This window comes from Dicentrarchus labrax, unplaced genomic scaffold (assembly GCF_905237075.1).
Source record: "Dicentrarchus labrax unplaced genomic scaffold, dlabrax2021, whole genome shotgun sequence".
In the NCBI taxonomy this organism is placed as follows: Eukaryota; Metazoa; Chordata; class Actinopteri; family Moronidae; genus Dicentrarchus; species Dicentrarchus labrax.
The window spans coordinates 20634440-20650298 of record NW_026136715.1 but is presented as its reverse complement, the minus strand read 5'-3'; the positions used below and the strand labels follow the sequence as shown (position 1 = coordinate 20650298).

The window sequence follows — 15859 nt, the reverse complement described above, 5'->3', positions numbered from 1 at the left end:
GTTCCAACCTTTCATCCATACTGCTTCTCATTTAGCCTTTGTTGGCCTGCTTTTCTTCTTTCTTTAATCCTGTCATCTGCTGCCTCTTTAAAACACTTCCCAGTTGAATACAATCTGCAAATACTCTGCTGTATGCCACTAATTCTCACACACTGGTCCTTGTCTGTCTAATGTTTTTCTTCTACTCATAGTTCTATATGCTCTTTGGTTGTTTTAACCTTTATGATGCAGGATTGAAGGCTCTGTGCATATAGCTTGTGTTCAGGTCTTAAACTCTATATGTTCAGGGTCCAGTGTGTAACATTTAGGTGGATCTATCTTTTCATTTGTGTATAATCACCTGAAAATAAGAATTGTTCTGTTTTTGTTAGAATGAGCCATTTTATTACAGAGGGAGTGGCGTCAGAGATAAGTTTTCTTTTAACAGTCATGCATACCATTTAAGCAAACAATCCTATTTAGTGTTATTTACAGAAATGAACTGAGCTGAGACACAGGCCTACGGTACAAGTTTTCTTACACCCCTTAACATCAAGAAGGCCTCGCAACCTTGACATTATGGTTCATACTAAATCACCACAGAGGTCATCAGAAACATTTTATTTCGAAAAAGGTAACATGATTCTACATGAAAGAAAAATGATGTAACACATTCATACAAAAACTTTTATAATCTTAAAGCATCCACCAAAATAACCCATTTTGTACTACAAACACTTTTCCTCGCTCACTTTGGTACATCTCATCACAGCTGTTTATTTCTCTTGTTCACCTTTGTCTCTGTTCTCTGCATCTCTGAGCCAAACGGAAGCCTCTTTCAATTGCGTCTCCTCTTTCTCATTCTCTTTAATTTCTTTCTCCTTGTCACTTACTTATCTACTATCCCTGTCTCTGATTCTCCCTTCCTCTCTCTCTCTCTCTCTCTCTCTCTCTCTCCCCTTACTAGTTTCTCCCAACACTGAACTGTATATTCTTTTCCTTGTTTGTCTGAAGGTTTTCTTGTGTATTTTTTCTCCCTAGAGCATTATGTGAGATTGCAGCGCTTTATTGGGTTTGATGCAGTCAGACTGCAACGAATAATATCTCTCTCTCTCTCTCTCTCTCTCTCTCTCTCTCTCTCTCTCTCTCTCTCTCTCTCTCTCTCTCTCATACTCTCTTGATCTCTAATATTACTCTCTGTTTGTTCAGAACAATTTGGAAGACTGTGCAGTCTTTACTATATATAACAGGCCTCCATCCAGAGTCACAAATTTTCCATGAAAAATGTGGAATGGAGGCATTGTGCATTAATGGCTATGTCACTGTGGTAAAACTTGCTATAATTGGGGTCAAGACTTGTGTGGATGTTATATTTTAGCTCTATTTACAACTTTTGACAATGTGCTAGTAGTCCCAGTCACAGCAGCCTGACAAAAGGCTTCAATGAGCCCTACAGATTTCTTCTCCCCTGAACCAAAATCAGTAAAAAACTATTAGGCTTTACTGTCTGCATCCCAACCCTGACTCTATATCAGGTTACTTCTTCACTTTCCTCCCCTCTTTACTAACCTGACATGCTTTGCTTTTGTTGACTTAGTACGTGGCTTTGAGGCTTTATTAAGTCTGGAAAGGTGGACTCTGGCCCTTTGGGGAGCCCTGAGTATCTCTTCTCCTTTCCCTCACAATATGTTCTTCATTCTGTCCTCTGAAACCTACTCTTCTTTAAAGGGAAACTTTATATCACCACAAGCATGCACAGTATATACAAATGAACAAGTATATGTAAATGAGCATGTTGCCGGCACCTAGAGCTCTCTGCTCATTTGCTGGACTTTTGCCAGCTCTAAGGCTTTTATTCGAACTACAGATTGTACTTCCACATTTTTACATGCCCGCCTCCACAGACAGTCGGATTGAGAGAGAGGGGGGCTCAGGAAACTCAGATCAAACTGTCAAACTAGGCAGTCCTGGTCACATATGAATCAAGCTTGTGTTACTGCTTTCTATTTCTCACCTCAAATGTGTTCAGAAACATATTTTATTGTAGTACTGTAATACGAGAACATTTCCCTGCCACCATTTTTCCTGTTGAAAACTGATGAGCCACAACCAATCACCAACCAACTCGCTGTACATTATTACAACGTTATTGGTCCGTTGCGACTCAGTACATTTTGTTTGTTGTAGGATTTCTACCTTTTGAGCAAAAGGGAATACCACTGCCCCTCTGTTTTCTCTGGTCACAGTTTCAAAAATATTTGCGTCTTTCTACTGCATAGACACCCCAGTTTTGTGAAAAGATCATACCTTTTATAATCATAATCTTTACAAATTAATAATAATTAATTAACTTGTAGCAGCAGAACCTATTTAAACTGCACTCATGTCCAAGCCTCCTGCTAGCCTTCTATCATACGTTATGCTGTTATAATAAACCGTTAAACCTTCTCTTTCCCTTTCCTCATCCAGGATGTTGACACATTATATCTTATTGTCTTCTACTCCTTGTCTCCAGTACACAAGCTCATGTGGTCGCTGACTCCTCAGAAGCGATTAACAGAAGCACACGCTGAAAAGCTTTTACTAATTGTTAATTTCTCTGTTGCTTCCAGAACATTCTCCGGGGATGCAGTGTGCTGTTGGGTCCTGGTACCTCTGGGCTTTGGCGGGCTCTCACTCAGAGTCAGAACCACATCCCAGGCGGTGGCCCAGCCGGGTTGACAGAGCTGCTGGAGCAGTATGCCCAGAATCTAGCCCAGAACATGAAGCTCACCTACCTCAACCCTGTGGCGCTGGTTGCTCCAAACATAAGTGAGTTCAGAAAGACTGCACACATAGTCACAGACACGCTGACATGATAAAATAGATAATCACTAGTCAGACTCAATAAAAGAGAATAAGACAGTAATACATTCTTAATCTGTACAGACGATTTGCTGCGGTTTCCTCATAATACTGTAAATCACTGCTGTGAAATCAGCTAAAATGACTGATTGTAAAGCGGGAGTTGAACAGCGCTAATGCAAATGATGATGGCACAGCCAGAGCACTGGCAGCCGCTCAGAGAGAGGAATTTCACACTCCTACAGCACACAGCAGCTAAGCACACACACAAAACCCCTGAAGCGCTGTAGCACCGGCCAATATACATCATTTAGATTTACAGATGCCAAGCACACACACACACACTCACAATCATACACATTGAGTATCTGAACACCTAATACCACCTAATAACACTTTTTTTGGCATTTACTGTAAATGAAAGTAGGTTAGACACACAGTCGCCCGCACATTACTGTATGCTTAGTACACATCTGCAATTTGGCCATGTCCCCTGTGTCATCTGGTTTCTGGCACCCTGTCACTTGTACATTTTGCTATTTTACACATTTTTCTGTCACTTTAGTTGTGTTGGACATACTGTTAAATAATCGGTAGCACGTACCACAATAGGTGTTGAAATAGCAACCACAGCTCTGGCGGAGATGAAGCCAGACAATGAATTTCACACTCAGTTAATGCTCTTAGCTACACACACAGATTCAATTCCTATAAAATACCATGCACTCAAAACTCGTGAAACTCATCAAAGTTACTGAATCTTGCCTTACCAGCTTTTTTTTTTTTTCCTTTTCTATGCAACTCTTGTCTCTTTCTTACGTCACTTTATATGCTTCCCCCTTGGAATCCAACCAAAATGCTGTTAAGTAACCATAAACCGCCAGCCTGATGCAGATTCCCAGATGGAGAGCATAGAAGTATGAGCAGCAGTGAAAGCAGAAGGAATAAGAAATACAGCCAACACTAAATTTCACACTCCTACACTCACACAAACACAGTTAATGCTATCAGCCAAATGGGATGTGAATAACTAGGGAAAGGATATGGAGGGACCTGACACACCCATCTGTTATCTTCCAATATATAGAGTTTCTTTTAAAACTGTTTGTCGTCAGTCATTAGATAATTTCAGACTTTTAAAATCTGAAAAACAAGCACTCTTTCACCACATACTAACAAGCGCACACACACACACTCACACACACACACACACACACACACACACACACACACACACACACACACCAATATTATCCTCTCTCTGTATTGAGTGCTGTTCCACTTCTGTTTGCTGGATCAAGTGTTCAGTCATTATTGAACACTCCACATTGACTATGTACTTCCTGTCCGCCACCTCATTTCCTATAATACGACAGTTTCTCTGCTGTGTGTGTGTGTGTGTGTGTGTGTGTGTGTGTGTGTGTGTGTGTGTGTGTGTGTGTGTGATGGATTTTGTATTTGCTCTTCACACTCACACCAAATCCACACAGAATAAATTGGTTTATTGTCACAGGCAGCTCAGGTTTCCTCTTAAATTGTTTGTAAAGAGGAAAATGAGTTGTATTTTCGAATTAAGAAGAAAATTACTCTACACTTAATGACCCACCGTTGAGTAAAACTGGCAAATCACGTAATGGTTTTCAGCTGCCAGAAAGCTGTAAGGCCACTCTCTAGGTTGTGCAGCTTTGGACCAACAGTTGGAGCTGCAGGTTTTAGGAACAATACATTACTTTAAACACCACTTTAATTTTGAGACATTAGTATTGTTCCCATAAACAAAGGAAACAATCGATTAATGTCAGTCTGTAGTTGATGGAGCAGTTTACTTTGTGTGCCATGAGGTCAGACATGGCAAGAAATACTTCAATGCTTAGGATGATAACAGGATGAGGGTGGAAATGGAGCTAAGCCATGATGGGAGTGTCCTGTATTCTGTAAGACTCTGCACTTTTTTCAAGAAGTGCTTTTAGCATCTCCACCAGGCATTCAAGTGAATTTGGTCAATAATATTTTCCTGTTTATGTACACTGCGCATTAACAAACACCTGTTACTTATAGTGTGTCCAAAAATGTGGGTTCATGTGTGTTCATTGCTGCCTGTTTTTCTTATCAGTCATGAACCTAGACCGTGTGGAAAACCAGACCCATGTGCGGAGGCGTTTCCCACGTTACCACACCACCCTGTTTCGCGGTCAGGCTTTGTGGGACCCCTACACCCACGTGATACTGCCTCCTGCTGCACTGGTGCCACAACGACAGCAGCAACACAACTGGAAGGAGAAGGAGCGGACAGAGAAAGAACGTAAGAACAGACGCACAGATACAAAGTGTAAGTAGCTGAAACTAAGAGAAAAAACTCACACAGACTTCTCCATTTCAGCTTCAGCCCCTCAGAATGCTGCTCCAGCATCTGTCAGTGTCTTAGCCAATCAGACAGGAGAATACACAGCAGCCAGACGCACTGTTTCGATGCCAGAGCAGCCCATCACAATCGTCATCTTGCTGATCTATCGCAGTCTGGGCGCCGCCCTTCCTCCCAAGTACCACACAGACCGACGAGGAGTGAGGTGGGAATCAATCACACTCAGAACAATAAAAATCTGATTACAGCAGCTCTCAGGAAGGAAGCATGCTGGGTATAGAAATCTGGATTAAGCATGTGTCTTTTATTCAGTAGCAAACAGTAAACCAGAATTGCTTTTACATAACATGAGCATCACATTAGAAACAATATATTCTCAGAATATTTAAATATCTTTCATTTTAATCAGCAACTTCCTAGAGTTAAAAAATCCCAAATAATAATTAATGCCATTCATAATTTAGTTTAGTCTTTAAAATGTGTAAAAACTGAAAAATAGGAAAAATTCTAAGGCATTATTTTCAAATTCCATATTTGATTTGATTAATTGCTTCATTTATTGCTTTTTCTTTCCCCCTCTCATCCCATCTCTCTCCCCCTCTGCTTGTCCTCACCTCACCTCTGGGCTTAATTACAAAGTAATAAACTGTCCTGTTTTCACTAGGTGTCAATAAACAGCCATTTAAGTCTTATCTAGTATACCAATCTCCTTCCTCTCTGCTCACCTTGTCTTCGCCTTTTACACCATCCTAACCAGGACATCAAACTTTCTGTCTGATCTAGTAAATGTACTGCAACTCTGCACTTTCTCTCCCCCAGGCTTCCCAGACACCCAGTAATGAACTCCCCAGTGGTCAGTATCTCTGTCTACAACAACCAGACATTTGTGGGTGGACACTTGGACCAGCCCATCCTGCTGGAGTTTAAGCTGCTGGAGACAGCCAATCGCAGCAAGCCGCTGTGTGTGCAGTGGAACCACAGCAGTCAGTGAGTACAGATTACAGTTGAATACACATGAATACACACACACACGCAGTCTGCATTAGGGCTCGGTATTGTCATTGCAGAAGCTCCACATTGTACTTACACTGTTGATACAACTTAAACTACAATAAACTATAATATTAGTTTGATGAGTATTGGTTTTTATCTTGTTTGCTTTTAAATATGAAATACACTGAACAAAATTATAAATGCAACACTTTTGTTTTTGCCCCCATTCATCATGAGCTGAACTCAAAGATCTAAGACTTTCTCTATGTACACAAAGTGCCTATTTCTCTAAAATATTGTTCACAAATCTGTCAAAATCTGTGTTAGTGAGCACTTTGCCGAGATAATCCATCCACCTCACAGGTGTAGCATATCAAGATGCTGATCAGACAGCATGGGTATTGCACAGGTGTGCCTTAGGCTGGCCACAATAAAAGGCCACTCGGAAATGTGCAGTTCCATCACACAGCACAATGCCACAGATGTCGCAAGTTTTGAGGGAGAGTGCAATTGGCATGCTGACTGCAGTAATGTCCACCAGAGCTGTTGCCCGTGAATTGAATGTTGAATGTCTCTACCATAAGCCGTCTCCAAAGGCGTTTCAGAGAATTTGGCATTACATCCAACCAGCCTCACAACTGCAGACCACGTGTGACCACACCAGCCCAGGACCTCTACATCCAGCATCTTCACCTCCAAGATTGTCTGAGACCAGCCACCCGGACCGCTGCTGCAACAATCGGTTTGCATAACCAAAGAATTTCTGTACAAACTGCCAGGAACCGTCTCAGGGAAGCTCATCTGCATGCTCGTCATCCTCATCGGGGTTTCGACCTGACTGCAGTTCGTCGCCCTAACCAACTTGAGTGGGCAAATGCTCACATTCGATGGCGTCTGGCACTTTGGAGAGGTGTTCTCTTCACGGATGAATCCCGGTTTTCAATGTACAGGGCAGATGGCAGACAGCGTGTATGGCGTTGTGTGGGTGAGCAGTTTGCTGATGTCAACGTTGTGGATCGAGTGGCCCATGGTGGCGGTGGGGTTATGGTATGGGCAGGCGTGTGTTATGGACAACGAACACAGGTTCATTTTATTGATCGCATTTTGAATGCACAGAGATACCGTGACGAGATCCTGAGGCCCATTGTTGTGCCATTCATCCACAACCATCACCTCATGTTGCAGCATGATAATGCTCGGCCCCATGTTGCAAGGATCTGTACACAATTCCTGGAAGCTGAAAACATCCCAGTTCATTCTTGCAAGGCCAGCATACTCACCGGACAGGTCACCCAGCATGTTTGGGATGCTCTGGAAATTTCTGGTCCTCCCAAAATCTAAACTCCACAGATAAAGGGACCATCCACAGGCCACAAACAACAACCTGATCAACTCTATGTGACAGCAATGTTCACTGCGTGGAAAAAGGTGGTTACCCCAAAAAATTACTTGGTTTCCGGCCCCCCGGACCCCTGCCAATACAGTCTGCAGGGCAGCCTAAGGCACACCTGTGCAATACCCATGCTGTCTGATCAGCATCTTGATATGCCACACCTGTGAGGTGGATGGATTATCTCGGCAAAGGAGAAGTGCTCACTAACAGATTTTGACAGATTTGTAAACAATATTTGACAGAAATAGGCCTTTTGTGTACATAGAGAAAGTTTATAATTTTGTTCAGTGTATATGCAGTATGTGCCTTTGTGAAGGGAATTTGACCTTTCATTATTAACCCTCTCTCTCTCTCTCTCTCTCTCTCTCTCTCTCTCTCTCTCTCTCTCTCTCTCTCTCTCTGCAGGTATGAGATAGGTGGTTGTTGGACAGTCAGGGACTGTATGGTGGTGTACAGGAACACCTCTCATGTCCGCTGTCAGTGCCAGAGACTGGGCACCTTCGGAGTGCTGATGGACAGTTCACACAGAGAGGTTAGTGGTCCATCAGTGAAGAAATACTCAGTTAAATGACCCTCATATTGATAAACATTTAATTTAATTCTTATGCTTCCCTTTTATAATAAGGCATTTCCTAGCACTGTTTATGCCAGTGCAGGTTTGCCTTTTTTTACTTGACCATCTTAGCTGGTAATTGCTGGATTTAGTCAGTGTGAAACTTTGAAATCCTGGAGAATTAAACCCTGACTGACATTCTGAAGGCTAAAGGAGGCCTTGTTACAGCTGTAGAAGATTTTCCCGGTTTAATACAAAACCCCTGCCCATCGAACCCTAGCATACTAAGTGATGCTGTGTAAGATCTTGTCGTTTGTCAGGCAGAAAGACTGGAAACTTGTGGAATCAGAAAGCTCATGCCTTATGATAAATGTAAAGTTGTACATTTCTCAGAACATTTATGCTTTATATTGAATTAAACACGTCAATAATAAGGTTACGCATCAGAGGAGGTGTATCCCATTTCCATTCGTTTGAGCTGCTGTTGATATTCCCTATTTGCCCAAATAAAATTCTGGTAGTGTCTGTTATGTTTACATGCAGCAAATGCTTTCTGTGCATGCAAAGGCAGGGATGAATGGATTTCTTGCTTTTGATACTGTTTTCCCCTGACAGATTAGAAAGCTCTGCTAGTTTGCGTGGTCTGTTGTTTGATTTGTCCAGATAGTCTAAATAGTTTTTTGTATTCTTTCTTGTTGTATTTCTTTTATTTTCTCTTTAAAATAAAGTGTAGTGTAAGTAGTTAAAACACAGAGGAACCCTTGCCAATCTCAGCCTCACTTTAATATTTAGCATTATAAATCAGCTAGTTTTCTGAGCAGCTGGATGGTACATTTTATAATTTGTAGGTATTTTTTTAAATCTTAACAATGTGGTGGCAGGTTCAGCTCATTTACTTACTTTTCAAATAAATTTAACGTCTCTGATAATTATTGAAAGTTTGCACTCAGTGAAGCTAGACAGTGAAGGGTAGATGGAGACCCAGGCTGAAGTAGCAGTATTTCAACATGTTAAAATGATTCATTGTCATCTTTTTGCCTTATTTCACCATGTGATGTTTCATCTTACTCCTTTTATTACCCATGTCTGCCATGCCTCGCCTTCCCATTTTCCACTTGTTTCTCACATTTTATTTCTCTACTACTACTCCCCTCCTTTCCTCTGCCCTTCCTTTTCATGTACCACCAAAATGTTACAAATCCAATAATACCCTTTTCCCGTCTCGCACCTCCTTATGAGCAGCAGTTGGAGGGTGATCTGGAGACGCTGGCCCTGGTCACATACTCCTCTCTGTGCGTCTCCATGCTGGCCCTCCTCCTCACTGTCCTGGTGCTCTCCTGCCTCCGAGGCCTGAAGTCCAATACGAGGAGCATCCATTCAAACACAGCAGCGGCCATGTTATTGTCGGAGCTGGTGTTTCTGCTCGGGGTCAATCAGACTGAGCAACAGGTAGATACTGGTGGGGGGTTGTGTGCTCCTGTTTCTGTTGCCCTGTTTGTCTGTGATGCTTGTTTGCCTTCCTATTTACACATTCCTATTCCTATCAGCTTTGTGAGCAAACATTTGCTTTAGTCTCAAAATTGTCTTTTGGTATTTGTATTTTTAGCCAGATTTTTCAGATTTGGAGGTATACTACTGACCACTAGTAGTGGAAGACTGCCGTGCCTTCCCCTATACTGTAGATGATCATATATATGCTCCTACTCTGGTGCAGCACTAAAGGTCATATCAAGACATTTTCCAAAGCAAATATTTTAAATTGCTCTTATACAGTTTTGTTGAAGACAACTGTTCTCTAACTTTCTTGCTCACTGCGTGCATCTCTACCAGTGTTTTTTTGCTGTTTCTTTTACTGTAAGCCTTATCCTGTTACACTCAATACTTCCTACATTTTTCCCACTCCTCTGCTCTTTCTCTCTCGATGTTGTTACATCACAAATGTGTATGTGTGTGTTTAAAGAGCAGTGAATCTTGTAGAGAGGGTACTGAAAATATGTGCTCACTCAGCATGAAATCCAATTAATTAAGCTGTGTGCCCCACACAGTCGACTGTACAGCTCTTACAGTGCAACTGGTTACTTCTAGCTGAACAATATGTTCTCTTAATTCATGTACATCATGCTTGGGAGAGCATGTTAGTGCCCGCAGCGGTTGTGCGTGTTTGTGTGCACACTTGTTTTTACATGCTTGCACATATTTTAGTCTTTCTGTTAATCTTTTTGTGCGTAACTTGTAGTAGTTTGTATTCTTGTGTGTGTTGATGTGTGTGTGGGAGTGTGAAATTCATCGTCTGGCTGTATTCTTGCCCAGGCTGCTGCTATTTTTATGTTGTCTCTGGCCGTGTCGTTAGGAATTTGTACTGAGCTTCTTTTGACCTTCAGATCTGGGACTTGAAACTTGCTGGAACTTGCTTGCTTTGATTTAAAGATGCAAATCACTCAGTATTAACCTGAAGACACACCAACTGTTTAGACTGTTTAGGAAAGGTTATATAATGCAGGATGCAGGAGTCACACATTTAAGGCAACCAAAACTTACTGTATAAAAACTCACTAGAAGCGTGTTCGATAGAAGAAATATTTAGTCAACTCTAAATCTTAAAAGATTTTGGCAAAGAATGGGAGTCAAAGCAAATCTGATTTCAGTCCTTGCAACTTAAGCCAAAACAGGCTGGACTGCACAAGCTTTTTAAGCTGTGATTTGCCTTGTCTGGTGTTTATATTGGTTAAGAACACATATAGCTACAAATCACACCAGACTACCGTTTGTTCTTACTTCATTTAGTTTCACTTGGTATTCAAATAATGTCTTTGAAAGGTGGTTGTCAGGTGCCAGAAAACATCTATTTTCACTCACAAACCTGTGCTTTTCAAGTCGTTTCCTGTGGCTGGTTTAGATTTTGCTTTTATTTTGACAAAGAGCACCACAGCTCTCTTAGAAGAAGATGACTTGCACTTTCAGATGTGTAGGTGCTGTAATTCAGTGCTGCTTGAGTTTGAATGGCATCATTCCCATCTGGCCAAACAAACAAACCAGACTAAAGGCTCCGGAGTTCAAATAAACCACTCCAGACACGCTTGAATGCAGCCTGAGGGTAATTTCTCAGAAAGCTTAAATGCTAATATTCTGCATTATTCATGGGGACTTCCAGCATTACCTCCAAACCAAACAGCAGCACTTAACTGACAAAAGTAATTTGGAAGTTTATCTCCTGCCCTGACAGAAAGTATGAAGATTCATTCCTGATAATATACAATCTGAACCATGGTATAGGACAGACCTCAGATGTCTGTTATAGCAAATTACACAATCTCTTAGAACTCATTTCACATCCTCTCAGCATCCGTACAGCATCACATCTATGGCAAAAAAGACAGCTCTTCATGTGTAGCAATACTGTTTCATAGATAAGAAAGTAAAGATAAATAAACCAACCATGGAATAAGTTGTGTGGTTCAAAATGTGTATTACTATACAGAAATGTTATTGGTAGCACTTCATTACCTTAAAAGCTAAAGAAAGTGTGAAATATAAGATTTTAAATGAATTATTCAAACAACTGGAGTGTAAATATGCTTCAACTGAGCTGATAATACCCCTTAAAACCAGTACACATTAGCGTTATCTCCTTTTTCTTGTTTCCTTTACTAATGTAAATATGTTATGTTACATGAACGCTTTCAGACTTTTTACAAACATAACTGCCATGAAACCCACTTTACCTGCGGGGGCATTCTTTACTATGTGTACTTTCCTCTACTGATGATGCTTACTGTTGTACCCATAATCGTGGTTAAGAACGCACTCCTGGGTGTTATTACTATAATTCAGCACGTTAACGACATTCATTTACATTCATATCAGTTATTTTGTGCGTTTCCTGAAGATATAATGTAACACACTGCCATAAACTCTGTTCATTAGTCACGTTGGTAATTAAATCATGAATGCCTGTTACTTCATCGCTGACACCTGCTGTGCTGTAATAAAGACTTGTTGGTTGCTTGCCAAGATGTTGCTCTGCAACTGTCACAAAACAAAATTAATACAAAGGATTATATTTTTTTATCTCTTACCTTCTTTTCTTCACATTTTTTCTTATCTCTCCCTCCCTTCTTTTCTTCCTTGTTTCACACCTTCTCTCCTCCTTCACCTCTTCCTTCTTTCTGCCTTTCCTTCTGTGTTCTCCATCTTCGTCTTGCTTCCTTTTCTTTTTTCTCTTTCCTTCCTTTAATCATTCTCTTTCTCCCTCTAGTTCCTGTGTACGGTCGTCGCCATACTCCTGCATTACTTCTTCATGTCCACGTTTGCCTGGATGTTCGTGGAGGGCCTTCATATCTACCGCATGCAGACCGAGCAACGCAACATCAACTATGGTGCCATGAGGTTCTACTACGCCATCGGCTGGGGCGTGCCCGCCATTATCACAGGTAACACACACATTCACACACATGCATACATGTCATGTCTCTGTGAAGTTTGTCAGAAACATGTCTGCGCTTCCATGTATACACAAAGTCATCCATGCCACATTTATACACAGTCACTGACGTGCACGAACACACATGCACAATGTGTAGATATGGTGTCCTATTACACACTTGTATTAAACAGGTTTCAGTGACATTTTAATATAGAGATAGTAAAGCACTGACACACACACACACACACACACACACACACACACACACACACACACACACACACACACACACACACACACACATATTTACAGTTTCCATCCGGACTCACACAAGCTGTCAGCTCCCCTCGATCTGTTGCTGTTTTTGTCACTGGCACACACACACACCGACCGCTGTCTCACCTTGCCTCAAGTATGGATCTGTCTGCCCCACACACACTGGCTGCATGTCTCTTTTCCTCAGGCCCAGAGGTGTGTTTATCTGTCTGTCCATCTTGATTTAGGCTTTTCCTGTCTCTCTTACTTTTGCAATTCAATTCTTTATACCCACAACTGTCAAAACCTTGACAGTGCTGTCGAACAAGTATACAGAAGGACACCTTCGTGCAGGTCTGGTCATGGAGAAGTGGCTGTGCACTAATAATAGATGAGTAAGATACAATCTGCCATGATGAAAAAGAATCAGTTTCATCAGTGATATTCTCAGTAAAGATTATTTGCACGTAAATACAAAAGTAATGACATGGTTTTCTTCACTGTTTCGTCTGTAAACACTGAGTTTAATTAACAACTTTATAAATTATTGTTGTTTAAACAGCCAGCAGGATAATTTAAAACATCTTTAATATAATAAATTACTTCTAATCTTTACCAACCCAAATATTTACCTGACAGAATCTTGTTCCGTTAATTAGTCACAGTCTCTAATATTAATGCCAGCAAGCTAACATTGAATTTATCAGAAGCATCAGTGATAAGGTCCAGTAGAGGTATGGAGTATAGAGTATGAGGAGAGAATCTGAAATCTCTGAAGACACAGTAATGTAATGAAGCTTTTACTGCCCCTGTTTCTCAGGAGCTGATCCCATCCAACACGATGTTTTGTCATCTAAAATATTTATTTTACTATTGACCAACGATTACAAAAAATATATACCTAGAATTAATTGGGACATGTTCTGTTGTGTCTCTGACCTTTCCTGCCACTGTCCTTCAGGTAATTACATGCTGTCACATACTGTTTCTGTCCCCTCTCTCTGACCGTAGAAGATATCTTAAAGTAGATCTGTCTTCTTGTCTTCTGATCTGACTGTCTGTCTCTTCGCTGCAGGCCTGGCGGTGGGCTTGGACCCCGAGGGTTACGGGAACCCAGACTTTTGTTGGATCTCCATCTATGACAAACTCATCTGGAGCTTTGCTGGTCCTATAGCCATCGTCATACTGGTAACTGTCTCCCCATCTGTCTGATATACAGTAGTTAATGCTGCATGCACAGAAACCTGAATAGATATATAGTGTAAACAGTGATGTGATAGAGAATGGTAGGGTAGAAACTGTTCTTGAAATAAAATGTGTAAATGTGTGTGTTTATGCTCCTTCTTCCCTGCCTGTGAATCCCTGGCTGGGCACTCTTCCAAAATTTGGAGAGTCATATCATCAGTCATCAGTGTCAGCTCTCCAAAATTAATTTGACAAAAAAGACCCACTTGAACTCTGCTAGACCATAATTTTAATTACTCCCCACATCAAGTTAACATCTTTGACTTTACAACTTCACTGCGGCATTGTAGACATGAACCTGTGCCAGCTTTTATAATGTTTATGTATAATTATAGTGCATTGTAATCAGTAATCAGTTTTATTCATTTTTACACTTTCTATTCCTTTCTTCTTTCCTTCCTCCTATTGTGCTTGCGATTTTCATATACTGTTTGAACAAAGGAACAAAACAGAATTAAGGAGCAACTGATAGACTTCAATAATTAGACCTTTTCTCTTGTACATAAGTATTTTATCCACATTGATTTTGTTTCATCTGTTTACCTTCATCCCTGATGTTGCTAAAGGCAGTATTGGATTGGCTGAAATGCATTAAAAAAGTTCACTTACCATTCGTATTGATCCCTCTTTATCCAGATGAATGGAGGGATATTCATGATGGTAGCCAAGATGTCCTGCAATCCCTCCCAGAAAGAGACCAAGAAGCTCCCAGTCATGTGAGTAAATTACTTTTATTACTTTCAAAAAGTGACTTTGTTGGCTATTTTTCATTATGTTATGTAATCCCACAGTCTCTCATTACTGCAATACTCATGTTTGGAGGAAAAATACTGTATAAAGACGGTCTGGACTGTCTTAAAAGAAGCATTTGCTAATTTGAGTCTGTTGTATAATACTTAAAGTATTTATCTGCTGTACACACGTACAAGTCAAACATCACGCTTAATTGATAACATTGCTATGAGGCATATGGAAATTTTGAGGAAAAGTTTAGAAGTTTCTATCAGCTTAAGATGAGATTTACTGATTGCAACTGAAGTGTCATAGCATCAAAATGAAGTTCATAAACAAATGCGCAGAATAGATAATTAACCTATAAAAACCCACAATACTATCGATGTTATAAGCATCTACTTTATACAATGTTTATATTATTTTGCCAAAATGTAGAGCTACACCTGCATATGTGTAATGTGTAATGACAATAAAGCAGAACCACTCTGAAGCAAAATTAGACAACAAAAATGATATTTGAAGTACTATACAACGTACATTTATATTTTTGTTTGTTAATATTTATCAGATTATAGTGATAACCTCACAAAACCACATGAGTGTACTTTTGAAAAATGGTTTGTGAATAGTGAATTGACAGGGAACAGAGGGGAATATATGTGTATTTCTATCTGTCTCATTCAATCAATGTTGATTTGATAGACAATGATCATGCAGGGCTTTGTTATTGATCTAATCATATGTGCATAAACGACACAAGGAAGTCACTTAAGCCATGGTGTGTTCTCTATGACCTTTTTTTTCCCTGCTGGCTCTCTAATCCCTGTTGTTAACATGTACTGTTCCTAGTCAAATCTTGACCATTATCTTAAGACATCTAAGTTGTACATGTAGAGATGCAGCATGTTAATGTTTTCTGTTTCCAAAGAACTGCCGGCATCCAGTACAGCTGCCAGAGTGTGTTATATCACAGATTCATCCTGGTGAATCCAAATCTAACCGCTTTTCTCTGTTTCTCTGTCCAGTGCTACTATTCGCAATGCCTTCCTGCTGTTGCTGGTAGCCACCTCCACCTGG

At 40.6% G+C, this 15859-nt stretch overlaps 1 protein-coding gene across 1 annotated transcript in view; it reads left to right on the top strand.

Moving 5' to 3' along the window:
- The window catches only part of celsr3 (cadherin, EGF LAG seven-pass G-type receptor 3), a 107279-nt gene that overhangs the window by 79246 nt on the left and 12174 nt on the right, over positions 1 to 15859 (top strand). The window contains 10 exon segments of the mRNA XM_051424460.1: positions 2592 to 2790; positions 4937 to 5125; positions 5204 to 5390; positions 6005 to 6172; positions 7977 to 8103; positions 9367 to 9573; positions 12380 to 12554; positions 13878 to 13990; positions 14684 to 14763; positions 15808 to 15859. The exon segment at positions 15808 to 15859 is cut by the window's right edge and continues 75 nt beyond it. Coding sequence (XP_051280420.1) covers positions 2592 to 2790; positions 4937 to 5125; positions 5204 to 5390; positions 6005 to 6172; positions 7977 to 8103; positions 9367 to 9573; positions 12380 to 12554; positions 13878 to 13990; positions 14684 to 14763; positions 15808 to 15859 — 1497 coding nt within the window.